This window comes from Pleurodeles waltl, chromosome 9 (genome assembly GCF_031143425.1).
Source record: "Pleurodeles waltl isolate 20211129_DDA chromosome 9, aPleWal1.hap1.20221129, whole genome shotgun sequence".
Taxonomy (NCBI): Eukaryota; Metazoa; Chordata; class Amphibia; order Caudata; family Salamandridae; genus Pleurodeles; species Pleurodeles waltl.
This window is the reverse complement of record NC_090448.1, coordinates 680,968,023-680,987,096: the sequence shown is the minus strand read 5'-3', so window position 1 is coordinate 680,987,096 and position 19,074 is coordinate 680,968,023. Positions and strand designations below refer to the sequence as shown.

General features: G+C 43.1%; 1 protein-coding gene across 5 annotated transcripts in view; it reads right to left on the bottom strand.

Moving 5' to 3' along the window:
- Positions 1 to 19,074, bottom strand: part of KLC3 (kinesin light chain 3) — an 819,248-nt gene that overhangs the window by 253,759 nt on the left and 546,415 nt on the right. For all 5 annotated transcript variants that reach the window (XM_069207761.1, XM_069207764.1, XM_069207763.1 and 2 more), the window contains exon 9: positions 6,905 to 7,001. In XM_069207761.1, coding sequence (XP_069063862.1) covers positions 6,905 to 7,001 — 97 coding nt within the window. The remainder of the gene's footprint in view (positions 1 to 6,904; positions 7,002 to 19,074) is intronic.

The following is a 19,074-nucleotide window of genomic DNA, read 5'->3' as shown; positions in this document are numbered from 1 at the left end:
CGAAAGAGGTAGACTGTGAGGGACCGGCACTGGTCTGGATCCGCTATCGGATCCTGAGGTCCCCAACGGTGCAGAGGCTGAAGCCACCAAAGTCGAATCCGATGGGGCCCCTGCTGACCCCGTGGGACCCAAAGACCCACCTGAGGGTGTAGCCCACTCAAAAAACAAGGCGCATAGCTTAGAATTTTTTTTAATTTGAGCGGGGGTCGCTCTGGTCCCCGGAAAAGGGGGAAGACGCGGAGTCGGCCATGGCGACGGCTCTGCGGAACAGCGCTCAGAATGTCAATGTGCCCTAGACGCTGCGTTGGCCGACGGGCATGGCAAAGTCGAAGTCCCCTTGGACTTCTTCGTCTTTTTGTGCCTCTTACCCGAGTGCCCCGATGACCTCGAATGTGAGGAAGAGGACTTGGGGCTCCGGGAGCGGTGCCATGACCTCATCCTACTACAGGTCCATGACCTCCTCAGAGTAGCGCTGACCGAAGACGGCTGTTGAGCCGCCAGAAGTTTGAGGGATCTCTCCCTCAAGGCCCTCAGAGCCATGGCCCGACAGTCGGAACACGATGTCGAATCGTCGTCCTTCTCAAGACACCAGAGACACACTCTGTGTGGCTCCGTGACCGACGTGGTGCGATGACATGCATCACACGGCTTGAATCCTGTCTTTCTCAAAGACATCTCAAACAATCAAGAAAAAACCTCAACCAATTGTCGAAGAAAAAGAGTAACTCTTCCCGGATCTGCGCTTAACTGGCGCGGAAGGAAAATAACTGACGTATGTGCACCGGGGTGGTGCCCACATAGGAGACCGTGATGTCACAGACGGCTCCAATGACGCTGACAACACCATGCGTAGCCAGACGACGCACGCCGATCCGAACAACGCCACCTGAGGGCGCGCGCAAGGTACTGCTCAGCAGAAAAATTTCAGATTCAAAGCTGACGCCTGGGAATTCTAAGGTAAGGAATCTGTAGCTAGATAGAGTCTCTACCAGATATGTCTGCATGGTAGCGGCACAGAACATTCTGGGTGTATTCTTAAAATGGGATATTGCTTATGTCTTTAAGGGATCAACTCTTTTCCTTCTGAGTTGCTACATGATGCAGCACTAGCTACATTTTTATGCAAGAATGCAATTGTGAGCCCTTTGATTTTGGGGGTAAAATACATTTTTAGAGATAACTTTCCTGTTCTACTAGGTATGCTGTCCGATGCTTTTCTAATTTTGCTGCTCATTTGGGACTTAGAATGTTTTATTCTGTAACACTTGATTTTGAGATTTTTCTAATAAAACCATTCAACTTTTCATTTTGATCTAGAACACAATAATTGAGTTGTCCTAAGTATTTTTTTGTTACTCTGCTAAACTGAATGTCATGGAGGGTGCCTTTTTTGTTGAATTAATTTTATATAAATTTAGCTTTATTTCGGCTGAAAGCCATAAAAGCAATAAGCATAGACATAAATAAATACGTTATTCTTAAAACATATTTACAATACATAAAAACATGGTTAAAACCAGAATTAATAAAATCACTAAATGGGTTGGTAGGGCCTCATGAGTAGTCTCTCTGGTGGGTCTGTCACTGGCGGATGTCATCCATAGTCACTACTGTAGTCACAATTTCCGGCCAGGAATCACAGCGAAAGAATTACAGTCCACCAAATACAAAATCCCCCTAGATCTCTTAATCCAAGCACACTGGAGATATCTGATTACTGCAAACACAACCTTTTCACTGGTGTCACTTATCAGTATGCGAAGGGACTCCCTGTGGCTCCTTACACAAAAGTGGACCAATGTTTCAACTTGCATCGGGCAGTAGTAACAAGAACTAGACACACAACTGCCTTTGTTCCAACCCATGGTGAATGAATTCAATGATAAAGTCCCCAGTCTAAATTTGATAAAAAGATTTTTGGACTGGGCTGATTGTATATAGTCTATGTAATGTTCAAACTTTGGTGAGCACTTGTGATTTAAAAATTGGTCAGTTCTACTACCTAATGACAGGCTATGCCATATCTGAGTTAGTACCGCCTCCCAATAAAATCGCTTTACACGCAGGATCACATCTCTTATTATAGTCTGGGGAGACCTCCACACCTCTTCCAGTTTAATCCAATAACACAGATCTCTAATGTGTTGGAACCAGGGGATTAATACCACGCTGTCAAGTGTTAATGACTCAGATACAGCTGTTCGATAAGGGACCAGATGCTCTGAAGACCAAAGACACGCCCAATATACAAGTGGTCTCAAGGCAATTTCACTGTGGATCTAATTGAGGACCAAGTCAAATCTAAGATGAATAAGAGGAGTGCTAGCTGGTAAATATAGCTAAGAACATAAGCATTTGTCTTCTACCAGTGTCAGTCTCTGTGAATTACAATGCCCCTAAAGTTCTGCGCCATAGGTTGCCTCTGTCACTGCAGCAGCCTTGTACACAATAAGAGCTGGCGAAATTTGCCCCCCCCCCCATTAAATTTGTGATTTTCCTTTCGATCACCACCATCCGCTGCTGGAAGGAACCAGAACTCTTCTCAATTTGCGCAGACCATGAGAGGTTGTCTGTTAGTCTTATCCCCAGATAGTCAAATTGGCTAACCTGTTTAATGGGTGCACCCCCAATGGCCATTTTCCCCCTACCTGCCTTATGTGGGTTTATGGTCATAAACTTTGTTTTCTCTGGGTTAATTTCCAGCCCCCTCTTCTCACACAACATTGCAAATGAGTCTAGTTCACTTTGGAGGCCCATCAACATCTTGATATCAATAGAGTATCATCTGCAAACATGAGAATAGAAACAGGCACTCCCATTAACTTGGGGACATCATGATTGCACAGTGCTAGTTGATCCACTGCACCATTAATATAGAGGCTAAACAGGTTGGGGGCCAGGACACACCCCTGTCTGACCCCTCTAGCAATGGGAATTGGGGTTGTGAGATCCCCTCCCTACATCCACCCGACCCCTGCATAAATTTCCTCATGTAGGTATTTTATCAACCTTAGAAGTTCACTATCTAGGCTGTAAGATTCCAGGGCGCCCCACAGGAGCTCTCATGGAACTAAGTCAAATGCCGCCCTTAGATTTATAAAGACGACATACAAATGGTCCCTTTTTAACGTTAGGTACTTCCAACATAGTAGTTTAAATCTGATGACTTGGCCTTCTAAACTGACCCCCTTCCTGAAGCCGGCCTGGAAATCTGAAATAATCTGATGACTTTAAATCCCAGAGTGCAACCTAGCCAATACCTGTTTACAGAATACCTTTTGGCTAATGTTGATTAGACTTATCGGTCTAAAGTTACCTGGGAAGGTCTCTGACCGCCTTTTTATAGATTGGGACTACTGTTGCTCCTCGCCATGTGGGGGCGAGACCTCCTCCCCTCAGAATAGCATTACTTAAGGTGTTTAGATACAGTATCCAGACTTCAGGGTGCAACAAATACAGGTCGCCTGGTATGACATCTGGGCCCGGGGCTTTTTCTTTGCATAGTGTTTGGAGGGCCTGGGAGGTTTCCTCTAGGGTAAAAGTAGCCAAATCAAAGTCAAACAAGCCTGGTTTAGTGACAAATGGGTTAAAGGTGGTAGTATTCCCCAACAGTGTTGATGGAGGTGCTTTATTATTAGAGCTTTCTCTTTAAAGATCTTCAAAGTGGGACACCCATCTTTCAGGCTGTATCTTTCAGGCTCTCATCTTTTTGGGGATTCTTCCTATCTGCTACCATCTTCCAAAAAAGTTTGATATCTCCCTCTCGAAGGGCGTCAGATTAGGTGTCCCATTGGGCACTCTCCCACTCTTTATCTTTGTTTAGTGTCTTTTTATAGAAGTTCCTCACTATCCTTATCTCAGAAATGTTCCCTGTATGCAGTGCTCCCAATAGCTGAGATTTTACCTGGCGACAGGAGCTAGTAAACCACCTCTGTGGTCTACCCGAGTACCCCCCTCTTCTTGCTACCATGAAGAGGGGTCTTAATCGGTTCATCAGACAGCAGTGCAACTGCACAAAATTTACTAATAAAGGGTTAATGGACATCAACGTTGTAATAAATTGCAGCTTGGACCTGATGCTCTTATTATTGTTAGTCGTCCTTGTATTATTGCCCATCACCCAAGGAGACAGATCGTTACTTCTAAACAAGGGAGCTGTAAAAACTGCACAAAGGGCTTGGTGGTCACTATCAGCCCTTGGGATCACTACCATGTTGCTAAAAGATAACCAAAGCAAGTGGTCTACAAAGATCTAATCAACATGGCTCGCAAAGGTACCTTTTTTAAACGTGGGTACAACCAGGGTATCTGACTTTGTATTCCCATTGACCTGCCTTAGCCCTGGGTTTGTTATTAAATTCTCTAACTGGGTTGCCACTCCCTTGGTGTTTTCTATGTCACTATCTGCACTGGACCTGATCTGCATATGAATTCTACATGCTGACTTCTTAGTCGTGGGTGGTCTTTATTGCAGTTCATTTGAGTGTTGCAGTCCCCCGTTAGAATTAGGCCTCCTCCCCCGGGCAACTGGATCAGCAAGTCCGAAAGATAGTTCATCATGGAGGTCTGAGTACTTAATGGTGCAGGTCTGAAATAAATATTTACAAGAGCTATATGGGTAAACCCCCTTTGGTGTTTAATGTTTAATTTTACGGCCAGGATATCTCTATTAGTACTAGGGATCTCTTTTAACTTTGGGAATAAGTCCTTTTTTAACCAGATTACCAAGCCTCCTGAAGCACGCCCTGATGAAAAGGGAAGAGCCAGCCTCTGGAAGGTCAGGTACCCCATTCTATGCACTACCTGTGTTGCTCAGGTTTCCTGCATCAGAATGACATGGTGCTGGTCTATAAAACTGCACCATTCTAGGTCACTTAATTTTGATCTTAGACCCGCCACATTCCATGATAGAAACTTTATTAGGTCACCATCATGCCCTCCCAACCCCCGCTTCAGCTCCTTGTGTGGGTTGGTAGTATTTTCCCTCCGTGTCAGGTCCCAGGGAACATAAAAGGGCTCTTGACAGGTTGATTCCTTCCCTTCCTCGCTATTTATTGTAGGCCAGGTAAATTTATGGCTTGTCAGGGTGCTACTATTTATAGAACACTTTACCGCTGCGACTGGCTGCTGTTCCTTCAGTCAGTCAACATCAGACGTGTCACCGATAATTTCCAAGTTGGCGCAGTGTAGATGTTGGGGAGGCGGATTTCTACAGTTGTTCCTAGTTCTGCAGTTTCCAGGTGTTGAAGGGATGTTTAATCTTACCCTTACTTGTCACAAAGTTCGAAGTTTGGGTCTTTGCTCAAGGGATATTAAGCCATCTACTAGGTCTTGATTGGATAGCTTCAGCCTTATGCAGTCAGGCCCTATACTTACTCCTGAAATTCTCTTAGCATGCGTTATGCCTTCTCTTATCGATCTTTTTTCCCTCGTTTCCCTGATCCAATGAGTTACTTTATTTATGAGTGAATCTCAAGATTCAGTATTACCCTGGGTTAACTTTGGGACATTCGTCAGGTATAGGTCATACTGTCTTCCGTCGTTATTAGGCTGGAAAGATCTTCTTGTTGTTTCTTGGTTCCCAGGGGCCCGTTACCCTATGTTGTCTCTAGGGGTCTGCCCATCCTCCCCCGTTAAATTGAAGCCACTTGGTTTTAATACGGCTGAGGCTGGGCACCCCTTCGGGTGGTGTTCCCCAAATGCTCCAGTAGGCACCATGTTTGCGCGCACCTTCCTACTCCCAGCAAAGTAATTGGTAAATTGGATTGGAGATGCACACAGCTGCGCAGGGTCTAGCACGGGGACAACCTTCCCGGCTTCTCAATTATAACTGCTATATAGTTCAATTTCTCGTACACCTTGCCCAGTGTTCATGCAGTCTCGTAGATTTGCGATTTCACCCGTCATGTGGGCTAGTTGATCCCTAGTAGAGGCTTCCCCCATATTGCCTCCATGGTTGTTAGCCTCACCTGTTTGGGTAGTTTTGCAATCACCATTACCATTCCTAGAATCCTCAAGCAGTGCAAAACGATTATGACACTCAAAGATGGATTCAATTTGCACTGATAGACTCTCCTGAGCATGTTCAGTTGGGGATAGGGAAATTACAGGGGAAGAACCCTCCTCCCTACCACCCCCCAGCTGGTTCCCTTTATTGACCTTGGGGACCTGGTGTTGTCTGCTCTATTTTTTAAAGAAGGACTTGACCTTTCCCATGTGCATTAGTCTCTGGGGCTAACAAGCTTTCCACTTCCTCGATTAGCTCATCTATTTGATCCATAGTGCAATTCTCAGCAGAGTGTCTGGAGTGTTTTCTGATCCCACCCAGCCCGTTTTGTTTGCCACTTGATTTCCTTTTCCCTATTTCTTCTCACAATGCCCAATGTCCAGAGCCGCCTGGATTCCCCTTAACGTGCAGGGGTGGGGGAAATGGACAAGAAAGAGAGCTTGGGAGTTAATTATTTAACTAACAACGACTCACCAATGTGGAGGGCCCACAGATGGAAAAACCAAGAGGGAGGGCCCAGCACTGCCTGGTGCTGATGGGCGCAGACAGGCCCGCCCTTGGCTTTTCTCTGGCGCGTCCCACGCCATGGTGGTGAAGGCAGCGCTTTGTAGCGCAGGGGTTTGGGTTGACCCCCTTCAAGTCCACACCTCCTGGCGCAGAGGATTATTGGACCAAGAGTCCCCTTTGAGAGTAGCAGCAGCAAGGTTGTAGCACGTCTAATTATATCTTGTGGGAGAACAGTATTTTTGTTTTTTATTTATACAGCTTTTGCTCCCACATCACTATGATATGTTTTTGATACTGCATCAAAGTTTGGGACCCAGGTACCATTTGCCCCCACTATCTTACCTAAATATTCACATTAAAGAGCAACCACGTGTTCATAAGGAGTCTTACTCTCAGTGGCGCGGAAGTCCTTTTCATGTTTGGTGAGGATGTCCTTGTAAAGTTCTTCAGCCTTTTGATACTTCCCCTGTTTCAGGTAGGCTGAGGCCTGTGGACAATTAAGAATTGTGGTTAGAAAGCTACTGCTTTGTCACAATAAGCTTATGTAGGCTTCATGCTAAAGTATGGCTAAGGCTGAGGCTTCATGAGTTTCATTCCAGAAAAAAGTGATGTGCCTCCGGTCTTGTTTTCTGATGATAGAAACCCGTTTGGTGAGAAACATTTGACTAGTACAGACGTTCTGGATTTAAGTGGCAGTTGTTTGTTCACTAAGTGCTTTACAATTCTGGTGGGATTTTCAAAGAGTTATACCCAAACACAGTACAGTATATACAAATTATTAAACATAACAGAATAAATAGCCTCTTTACATGCACGACCAAACTAGGCATTTAATTTTTTTTTTTTTTGCTAAAGTCTGAGCTAAGAGCGCCATCAAGAATGATTAGGTTACATTATAAGCCTGTGCTGTAGTGTACTAAGGGCCAGATGTAGCAAAGGGTTTTTCCCATTCAGTGTCAATGGGAAAATGTGTTTGTACATATGGCCCTAAGTGTATTATATGAAGTGTGTAGAATTTTTTAAATCAATCTGACAGTGTGAGGTAGATCACTTCAAAGATCAACTTATTTTAGAAATATCACATCCCTTCACTTTAAAACAGTGACAACTGAAAGGGACAAGACCATCAAGTTCACTGCAGGAATGTAGTTTATTTATTTTTATAGTTTTAAAATAAAGGTCATATGACTAAAGGATGCTAAAAAGGCTCCAGATTAACTGTAGACAGGGGATGAGTCATTACAAGCAGGTTAAGTGTTAACGCTTAGTGGAAGAAGTGAGCATTCAGCTGCTATCCTGGTGTGCATTTACCACAGTGCATCTGAACAGATTGTGTAGTGGTATGCTAGACAGTGTGTTCCCTCCCCTTTTTGTGATGGCTGCCTGTAGAGTCATTGAGCTGACAAGCTCATTGGGATGCTCCTGCGCATTGGCAGTGGTACAGAAACATAAGAAGACTGTGAGCAGCATTGCCAGTCCCTCCCCCAAATGTTTGTTTAGTGTTACTCTCTACTGAAGAATTACAGATGTCCTGAAACAATCTTGAGATACACAGCACTGGCTGCACCGTCAATGGTGAATACTAAATATGTTCAACTAAAGTGAGTGTTATCATACACTACATTTACCACAATGCAGCTGGGTTAATTGTGTGCTGGTATGCCAGGTAGTCTGTGCCCTCCTCTCGTCATTTGATTAAATGGGCTGTGCCAGGGAGTACGTTCATCAGTGAGTAGAGGTGTTTTTTTAGAGAGATAGTTGCCTCTATTAAGGTATATCGAACCAGGGGTTGGATGGCTTTTTTTCTGGAGGAATGATATTGCATCAGTCTTCACAGCAGTAAGGTGGGTCATCAATATAATATTTCTATATATTTGCACATGAAAATATAAATAGCCTAATAAACTGATCGATGGATACATCTTCCTGGTAAAAAAGAATTACATATTTTTAGTATTTGGTCCTTTTACATATATGTTCTAACTAATAAAACACGTACCATGGCTCAGTGATTTAAATGCTCACTGTTCACAGAGCACGAATCCCGACAAGGGCAACTCCATTCATCCGATGACATTAACTTTAATACCAACAAACTGGGTAATTATAACATCTGCTTTTTATAGAATTTGGAAATCGCTGAGGTGTAGTATATGGCGTTTTAGCAAAAAGGAGCTCACTTTTAACTGTTTTTTTTTCCTACGATGAGTAGGTTGTATAACATTACAATCTACGTTTTCTTAGCAAATATTTTATCCTCATATGAGGGGCAATCAAGTCTAGGCGTTTGAGACTGCTATGAATTAAGGCCATGTAGGGTTGAGTAGTGTGGCAAAACCGAATAGGTACTTTCTGTACCAAGAAGCACCAATATTGTGGTTATCAGTACTTCAATGATATGGAAATACAAGGGAATTTTATTGCTATCGATATAGAGAATGACATGTTGCAATCAGAGACTAGTTTTACAGAAAACCATTGTGAACGTGTGTAAATTACTATAAATAGAATGATGAGGCAATGATCAATCTAGGTTATTAATGTGAATGTGGTAGGGGAGAGTGAAGACTCCGAATCTAAAAAGAGATCTAAAGTATGTCCAACAAAATATGAACGTCTTTGAACTACTTGAACACGCCCTCTTCTGGGATGTCATTTGTAAATGAGAAGACAAAGGCACTAACTGAACAAATAAATCAAATGTTGAAGTCTCTGGCGAGGTAGATTTTTTTCATTTCTCTCATAGAATAAAATAAGGTTCAGGAGTTCTGTCTTGTCTCTGCCTGGAGGGTAATCGGTGTTGGCCAAATCGAGAAAGGCAGAGTAAATGGCCTGAGAACAAACTGTTCATGATTAAGATGAGTGCTTGGTAGTGCTGTCACTGAGGAGGTCATAGTAAACTGTGGCATGACCTTCATCAATTTCATCGTAGTAATTGAGTATATTTACTGACAAAGAATGTGAATAAAGAAGATTGAAGGACCCATGAGAGAAATTCGAAAATGTTCAAATGAAAAGTTAGTAAAGAGAGATGTATATTGGCAAGGAGGCACAACTGGATGCTCCAGAATGTTCCTGGAGGTAGTATAACTATTATGAGATCAGTTCAATACTCCATTACACTCCGACCCCTTGGTTCATGAGTTTCTCTTGTTCCCTGGGTAAGTGGTAGAACAATCAGTCAACACTAGAAGTCTGAACTTAAAATACAATTCTTTCTGTGTGTGACTGTAAGGTTTGGGAGGCTTTGGTAATTTGCGGTCACCCTTACTTTCATCTTTGGAACTCCTTTCGTATATGTTTTGTAGGTGATTTAAGTGATGTTGCTGGGGTCTTGACAAGAAATCCTCAAGCCTGTTCAGGATTGATGAGTGAAATATTTTATCTGAGCGATCCAGTGCTTTTACCGAGAGAGTTTAATACTGTCTGATTGTATCTTGTCCTCTAGTTTCTGTTGAAAAAATAATCCCTTTCTCCTCTGCTTGTTGTTTCTTGATATAGCCTTGGATAATGAGATAGGATTGTTCTCTAGTGGTACGCAAGACAAAAAATCTTTCCAGTTCTCCCCTTTGTGGTTATTGACCTCTGTTATTACATGCTTGGATTCCTTGTTGCCGAGTTAGACCTGGCCTGGCAACTTCGGAGTCCCACCCTTTTTAATTTCTATTTTGCAGATCTATCTCCCTATTTAACTAGGGGAGAAGTAGTTTTATCTAAAAATGTAGTCTGCAGGTTTGTAATAACGGAAGCTGATGAAATGATCTTCATAGATCAGAATGCCATTGGTCTTTAGTGCTAGCTAGATTGTTTATCCATTTATGAGAGCATACATTTTTAACAACTAATCTTAATAAAACAAAACTATGTATTTTTAGATATTACCTTAAATTTAATCTTAAACTGGAGCCCTCAAATAGACAGTATTGGAACAAATGTAATGGTCGATTATAGTGCATTAAAGTAATCATTACTGTGGACTTTCTGTGTCACCCCTTTTCAATGCTCTTAGCACATAAATAACATTTACTGTATTGCTCGCTTTCCCAATTTTGCACAAAAGACCTATGTCAATTTAAACTGCATTGAAACGACAGCTGCTAGACGAATACTGAACCCAAGGCATGCTACTTCTTAGGCTTTTATAATACTCAAGCTTGGTTTAATTAGTTGTAGTGCATTAGCTTAGCTTTCAATGATACTTCTGTCTGGAAAGGGCTTTCCCGGATCATTGTTGAACTTAATTTTGATTACTGTTCCAAAAGGGTAAAGATCAATCATGCAACCAAACAACTTTTAAGTGTACACTGAAAAATTCATATTAGCTACTCGGGAGGGATATCTGGGCTGATACGGAAACCAGCAAAATATTTTTAAGAAACCTATTAAAGGAGAAGAATCATTTAATTTTAAATAATTTCTGAACGGTATCTGGGGCAATAAACTTTTATGACAATTAAATATCCAAGCAGTAATGTTCTTACATTATCTATTTTATTATTCTAGTTGTTAAAACGCGGAAGCAGACTCTGGATAGAACAACAATTCAGGTTGAGGTAAATGAGTGAAGTACTGTATTGACTACATTTTATTTGAGTTTCGGCTTATAATGTGATACAAAAGTCCCCTGAGCAAACAAAATTTTATGTAGATATTAGTAATAAAGACCAAAATATTTCGTGGTTCTTTATTGTAATCTTCAAATCAGTTCCAAAAAGGTTGTACAACTGTGATTTCACATACTTTAAGCCTATACATGTTTCGTTGTTAAGGTAAATACACCTTCAACTTAGTCAGGGCTACAATCAAACAGAGTATACTTTACAAGTGTCAAGATTAGACTCTGCAAAAGTTGTAGAGAGATACTGTAATCAAATATGGTAACACTGATTACTCTAAAACTCAAATAACATCACAATTTCTAATATATATTTAAACTCTCACATTTACCTATCTCCATAGACAATGGTCCTAGCTCCTTTTCTGAGTGCTGAATTTTGAATATTTGATAATCATTCCTTAATAAGTACAGTTCTTGCATTTAATCACTTTTAACATCGGTCGGGGGGTCAATGTTCTAACCGATTTCACAAACTGTACATTTTTATGGTCAGTAAACACTGTGCAATGTTTGCTCTCATTAAATAATGCCTCCACTCTTTGAATGCATCTTTTATTGCCAATAACTCTTTTTCTGTGACAGTATCATTTATGTTTGCAGGAGTCTGCTTCCTTGATCGATAAGCCACTGGGTGCAAATGTCCTGTATTCAACACTCCTCCAACTGCTTGGTCTGACACATCTGTTTCTACATAGAATTGGTCAGTAGGATCTGCATGGAGCAAAATAAGTGCAGTAGTGAAATTCTTCCTTAAGGATTTAAAGGCCTTGCCTGCCCCTTTTGACCAAGTAAATGATACCCCTTTTTCAATAAACGAGTTAGGGGAATTATCTTCTGAGAGAATTCTTTGCTAAACCTTTGACAGAAGTTGGTGACTCCAATGAAAATTTGAACTTCTTTCACCAAGGTTGGGGGTTTCCAATCTGCAACAGCCTTACTTTTTGCTGTTTTATCATGACACCCCCAGGAGACAAAAACAACCTAAATATTCCACAGATTTTACTCCAAAGGCGCCCTTTTCCAGCTTAACATATAGAATGCTTTCTTTGAGTTTCAGTAATACTCTCCACACTTGTTTCTGATGTTCTTCCATTGCTGAGTAGATTAGAATGTCATCAATATACATAGTTGCACACTGGTCAATGTACTCACTCAACACATCGTTAATAGAGTGTTGGAAGGCTGCCAGTACGTTACAAAGCCCATAAGCCATGACCTGATATTCGAAAAGAACATATTTTGTCCTGAAGGCAGTTTTCCATTCACCTCCTTCTCTTTCTGATCAAGTGATAGGTTTCTCTCAAGTCTAGTTTCATATAGATCTGTGCTCCTTTTACTTGGTCCAGTAGACCTGAGAAAAAAAAGTAAAGGTTAGCGATTCTTCCTCGCAATTCGATTGATGGCTCGATAGTAGATACCTGTTCTCAATTCGCCTCCGTTCCTAGGAATGAAGAATAATGGTGAGGAGACTGAAGGCTGTGATTGCCTGATAAATCTGTTTGCCAGATACTTGTGAATAAAATTCTTAAGGTGCTGGTTTTCAGTCTCAGTTAAAGCATAAATTCTGCTGCACGGTAGATCAAATACTGGTTCAAGCTCTATCTTGCAGTCATAGGAGTGATGGGGAATACGTTTTTCCACTTCGACTTCATTGAATGCTTCTCGGAATTTCATGAGTGTGAATTATACACATGGAAATGCCTCTATCACACAGCATAGTTTCGGGTCCTGGTTCATGTGGTTGAGAATGCTTTTCAACCACAATCAAAACAATTTTCCGTGCAATAATTCAAATTCATGACTATGGTTCTTTTTCCCCAGTCAATAGCTGGATTGTGTTTGGTCAGCCATGGCAATCCCAAAATAATTAGGAACTGAGGAGCATCAATTAGGTTCAATTGGATCATCTCTTAGTGGCCTTTCTGAGAAACAAATTCCACTTGCTTGGTATGACTAACAGTGGGTCCTGATGAGAGATTGCTTCCATCCACAGCTCTCACTGCTTCACTCTTAGAATTTTGTATTGTCTTCAAGCCACTTTTTTCCGCAAATATGAAATCACAAACATTTCCTACCACTCCTGAATCAATCAGTACAGACATTTCTGGTAAAGTAAGGGGCCTGAACTCGAGTGTCATGGATTGAGTTAAATGAGAGGCCGCCAACTGCAGCATGTTTTCTAGATCATGGGTTCTTGGTGCTGTGCCTTCTTTCACACTCATCAATCCAACGCTTCCTACTGGTGGTGTTGCAAGTTTTCCTTTTGCGAGGTCTTGGGTTTTTTCTTACAAATTTTTACAAAATGTCCACTTGCTCCACAATACGGGCATACATATTTTTGCCTCCTCCTGTCCTATTCTTCCTTAGTCAACTGGCCACAAATGGTTCCTGTCTATATTGGTTCCACTCCTTGATGATTATCTGAGCTTTTGGAATTTTCCATTTTTACTCTGTCAAATCTTGACACACTTGGATGAAATTCTCCTTTCTTTTTTCCCCGTCTTTCAGTTTGTCAGTAATCTATTTTGTAGACAAGATCTATTAATTCTGAAAATTCAGTAGTTCTATTGGGAATGTGCAAAGGCATCCTTTAATTCATCCTTAGGCCCCCGATAAAATAAAGCTGCTCACTTGTTCTCATGACATTCCGTTTCCACTATTAGTTTATTAAATTGAGCTACATGGGCAAATAAATCCAGATTTCCTTGTTTCAGCTCCAACAGTTCATTACTCATAGCCTGGGAGAACTTGCATCTGTCAAAAACTCTCAGAGATTATATTTTGAAACCTTCAAAATTGTACAAAATTGGATCATTTCTGGATACCAGTGGCATTGACCAAGACGCTGCATAAAATTGTAGAAATTGGATTGTCTCTGGATACCAGTGGCATTGACCAAGACACTGCATCTCCATTAAGGTAGGAAAGAATGAAGGCCACTTGAGATTGTGCATGGGGGAAAATTGAAGACTGGCACATAAAATGAAGGGAGAATTGTGTTAGAAATATTTGCGCTTTTTGAGGATCACCATTAAAACGTTCAGGCGGAGGCAAAGGAATCACTGGGGACATCTTATGGACTACCTGGGTCGTTACTCCAGGTATTGGGTTTGCTGAAGAACTGGAAGCCTCATTTAAATGGGGTGAAGGGGCAAAATCTACTCCTGCCATTTTGTTTGCTAACTCTGATGTTTCTCTTCTAGACGCTATGATATCCTGTCTCAAATGTTTGTTTTCTTCTCTAACCACTACCAATTCTTTTTGGATTACTTCTATTATCTCTCCCAGATTTTTTAACTGTTATCCTTCTGCTCGAGTGAAGTGATTAATGTGAGCATTTCACTCTGTCAAGATCGGACCCTGCAACAATACCCAACTTACACAGGATCAAAATGGAGCATATATCCCAATGCCTCTCCCAGAATACCTCAATCCTCCACGTATTATATCTGAAGCTATAAGGCACTTCAAGGTTGGGAAGGGGATGGAGAGAGAGAGAGAGAGAGAGAGAGAGAGAGAGAGAGAGAGAGAGAGAAGAGACTGCCTTGTCTGGTTCTTCAGGTTTCTCACGCTGCTGATATCTGTTCTCACTTTGAGTCTTGCTGCATAGTTGTAGAAAGATATTACACTCAAGTATGTTAACACTTATTACTCTAAAACTCAGATAACTTCACAATTTCTAATATATATTTAAACTCTCACATTTACCTACCCAACTAGACAACGGCCTTAGCTCCTCTTCTGAGTGCTGTCTCTAACTCTGGATCTGTCATATAAATACTTGTGTGACCAACGCATTTGAAGACAGCTAATTCATCATCTTGCTAAGTGTGAGAAGGTAGCCTCTTTCTAGCCTTGTTACCCCCACTTTTGGCCTGTTTGTGAGTGTATGTCAGGGTGTTTGTCACTGTTTTCACTGTCTCACTGGGATCCTGATAGCCAGGCCTCAGTGCTCATAGTGAAAACACCATGTTTTCAGTATGGTTGTTATGTGTCACTGGGATCCTGCTAGTCAGGACCCCAGTGCTCATAGGTTTGTGGCCTATATGTATGTGTCACTGGGACCCTGTCACACAGGGCCCCAGTGCTCATAGGTGTGCATGTATATGTTCCCTGTGTGGTGCCTAACTGTCTCACTGAGGCTCTGCTAACCAGAACCTCAGTGGTTATGCTCTCTCATTACTTTCAAATTGTCACTAACAGGCTAGTGACCATTTTTACCAATTTACATTGGCTTACTGGAATACCCTTATAATTCCCTAGTATATGGTACTGAGGTACCCAGGGTATTGGGGTTCCAGGAGATCCCTATGGGCTGCAGCATTTCTTTTGCCACCCATAGGGAGCTCTGACAATTCTTACACAGGCCTGCCACTGCAGCCTGAGTGAAATAACGTCCACGTTATTTCACAGCCATTTTACACTGCACTTAAGTAACTTATAAGTCACCTATATGCCTAACCTTTACCTGGTAAAGGTTAGGTGCAAAGTTACTTAGTGTGAGGGCACCCTGGCACTAGCCAAGGTGCCCCCACATTGTTCAGAGCCAATTCCCTGAACTCTGTGAGTGCGGGGACACCATTACACGCGTGCACTACATATAGGTCACTACCTATATGTAGCTTCACCATGGTAACTCCGAATATGGCCATGTAACATGTCTATGATCATGGAATTGCCCCCTCTATGCCATCCTAGCATAGTTGGCACAATCCCATGATCCCAGTGGTCTGTAGCACAGACCCTGGTACTGCCAAACTGCCCTTCCTGGGGTTTCACTGCAGCTGCTGCTGCTGCCAACCCCTCAGACAGGCAGCTGCCCTCCTGGGGTCCAGCCAGGCCTGGCCCAGGATGGCAGAACAAAGAACTTCCTCTGAGAGAGGGTGTGACACCCTCTCCCTTTGGAAAATGGTGTGAAGGCAGGGGAGGAGTAGCCTCCCCCAGCCTCTGGAAATGCTTTGTTGGGCACAGAGGTGCCCAATTCTGCATAAGCCAGTCTACACCGGTTCAGGGACCCCTTAGCCCCTGCTCTGGCGCGAAACTGGACAAAGGAAAGGGGAGTGACCACTCCCCTGACCTGCACCTCCCCTGGGAGGTGTCCAGAGCTCCTCCAGTGTGCTCCAGACCTCTGCCATCTTGGAAACAGAGGTGCTGCTGGCACACTGGACTGCTCTGAGTGGCCAGTGCCACCAGGTGACGTCAGAGACTCCTGCTGATAGGCTCCTTCAGGTGTTAGTAGCCTTTCCTCTCTCCTAGGTAGCCAAACCCTCTTTTCTGGCTATTTAGGGTCTCTGTCTCTGGGGAAACTTTAGATAACGAATGCATGAGCTCAGCCGAGTTCCTCTGCATCTCTCTCTTCACCTTCTGATAAGGAATCGACTGCTGACCGCGCTGGAAGCCTGCAAACCTGCAACATAGTAGCAAAGACGACTACTGCAACTCTGTAACGCTGATCCTGCCGCCTTCTCGACTGTTTTCCTGCTTGTGCATGCTGTGGGGGTAGTCCGTCTCCTCTCTGCACCAGAAGCTCCGAAGAAATCTCCAGTGGGTCGACGGAATCTTCCCCCTGCAACCGCAGGCACCAAAAAGCTGCATTACCGGTCCCTTGGGTCTCCTCTCAGCACGACGAGCGAGGTCCCTCGAATCCAGCGACGCTGTCCAAGTGACCCCCACAGTCCAGTGACTCTTCAGCCCAAGTTTGGTGGAGGTAAGTCCTTGCCTCACCTCGCTGGGCTGCATTGCTGGGAACCGCGACTTTGCAGCTACTCCGGCCCCTGTGCACTTCCGGCGGAAATCCTTCGTGCACAGCCAAGCCTGGGTCCACGGCACTCTAACCTGCATTGCACGACTTTCTAAGTTGGTCTCCGGCGACGTGGGACTCCTTTGTGCAACTTCGGCGAGCACCGTTTCACGCATCCTCGTAGTGCCTGGTTCTGGCACTTCTCCGGGTGCTACCTGCTTCATTAGGGCTCTTTGTCTTGCTCGACGTCCCCTCTCTCTGCAGGTCCAATTTGCGACCTCCTGGTCCCTCCTGGGCCCCAGCAGCGTCCAAAAACACCAAACGCACGATTTGCGTGTAGCAAGGCTTGTTGGCGTCCTTCCGGCGGGAAAACACTTCTGCACGACTCTCCAAGGCGAGAGGGATCCGTCCACCAAAGGGGAAGTCTCTAGCCCTTTTCGTTCCTGCAGAAACCTCAGCTTCTTCTGTCCAGTCGAAGCTTCTTTGCACCCGCAGCTGGCATTTCCTGGGCATCTGCCCATCTCCGACTTGCTTGTGACTTTTGGACTTGGTCCCCTTGTTCCACAGGTACCCTAGATTGGAAATCCACAGTTGTTGCATTGCTGGTTTGTGTCTTTCCTGCATTATTCCCCTAACACGACTCTTTTGTCCTTAGGGGAACTTTGGTGCACTTTGCACTCACTTTTCAGGGTCTTGGGGAGGGTCATTTTTCTAACTCTCACTATTTTCTAATAGTCCCAGCGACCCTCTACAAGGTCACATAGGTTTGGGGTCCATTCGTGGTTCGCATTCCACTTTTGGAGTATATGGTTTGTGTTGCCCCTATCTCTATGTTTCCCCATTGCATCCTATTGTAACTATACATTGTTTGCACTGTTTTCTAAGACTATACTGCATATTTTTGCTATTGTGTATATATATCTTGTGTATATTTCCTATCCTCTCACTGAGGGTACACTCTAAGATACTTTGGCATATTGTCATAAAAATAAAGTACCTTTATTTTTAGTATAACTGTGTATTGTGTTTTCTTATGATATTGTGCATATGACACTGAGTGGTACTGTAGTAGCTTCACACGTCTCCTAGTTCAGCCTAAGCTGCTCTGCTAAGCTACCATTATCTATCAGCCTAAGCTGCTAGACACCCTATACACTAATAAGGGATAACTGGGCCTGGTGCAAGGTGCAAGTACCCCTTGGTACTCACTACAAGCCAGTCCAGCCTCCTACATTGGTTGTGCAGTGGTGGGATAAGTGCTTGAGACTGCTTACCACTCTTGTCATTGTACTTTTCATAAGAGAAAAATATACAAAACAAGGTCAGTGTATATACACATAGCCCAAAAATTTTGCATTTCCTCTTTTCACTCTTTTCTAAGTGCTGAAAAGTACTCCTAAACTTTCAAAAAGTTCTTAAAAGTTTAAAAAGTTTTTTCTGTCTTTCCAAAAAGTTCTAAAAACTTTTGTCTCTTTCTCTATCACTTTAGCTCTCTCTAAAAAATGTCTGGCACAGGCAAAAATGTTGAACTGTCCAAACTTGCATATGATCACCTTAGCTGGAAAGGAGCAAGGAGTCTCTGCATAGAGAGAGGTTTGAGTGTAGGGAAGAATCCTTCCTTAGAACTGTTAATTAACATGCTTAGAGTACAGGATAAGGCCATAAGTGCCCAATCTGGTGAAAAAGTAGCTAATGGTTCTCAATCTGATCCAGGGACTCCCCCAGGAAAAGATTCAGGAAAGAAACTTCTCAGCCTGCCCATTACTAGACAGTCTAGCATAGTTGGTACAGAGGTTGAATCACACCATACTGATGGTGTGCTCTCACATTATACTGGTAGCCAAGCTGTTAGGGTGCCCTCTGTAAGGGACAGGTCTCCTTCTGTTCATTCCCATCATACCTCTGTATCTAGAAATGTCCCTCCCACCCACCCTGATGACAGATTGTCAGAAAGGGAGCTCAATAGATTGAGAGTGGAACAAACCAGACTGAAGCTCAAGAAGCAACAGCTGGATTTGGATAGACAGTCTTTAGAATTAGAGAAGGTAAGACAGAAGTTGGGTTTAGATACCCATGGTGGCAGCAGCAGTATTCCCCATAGTCATCCTGCAAAAGAGCATGATTCCAGGAATCTGCATAAGATAGTTCCCCCTTATAAGGAGGGGGATGACATTAACAAGTGGTTTGCTGCACTTGAGAGGG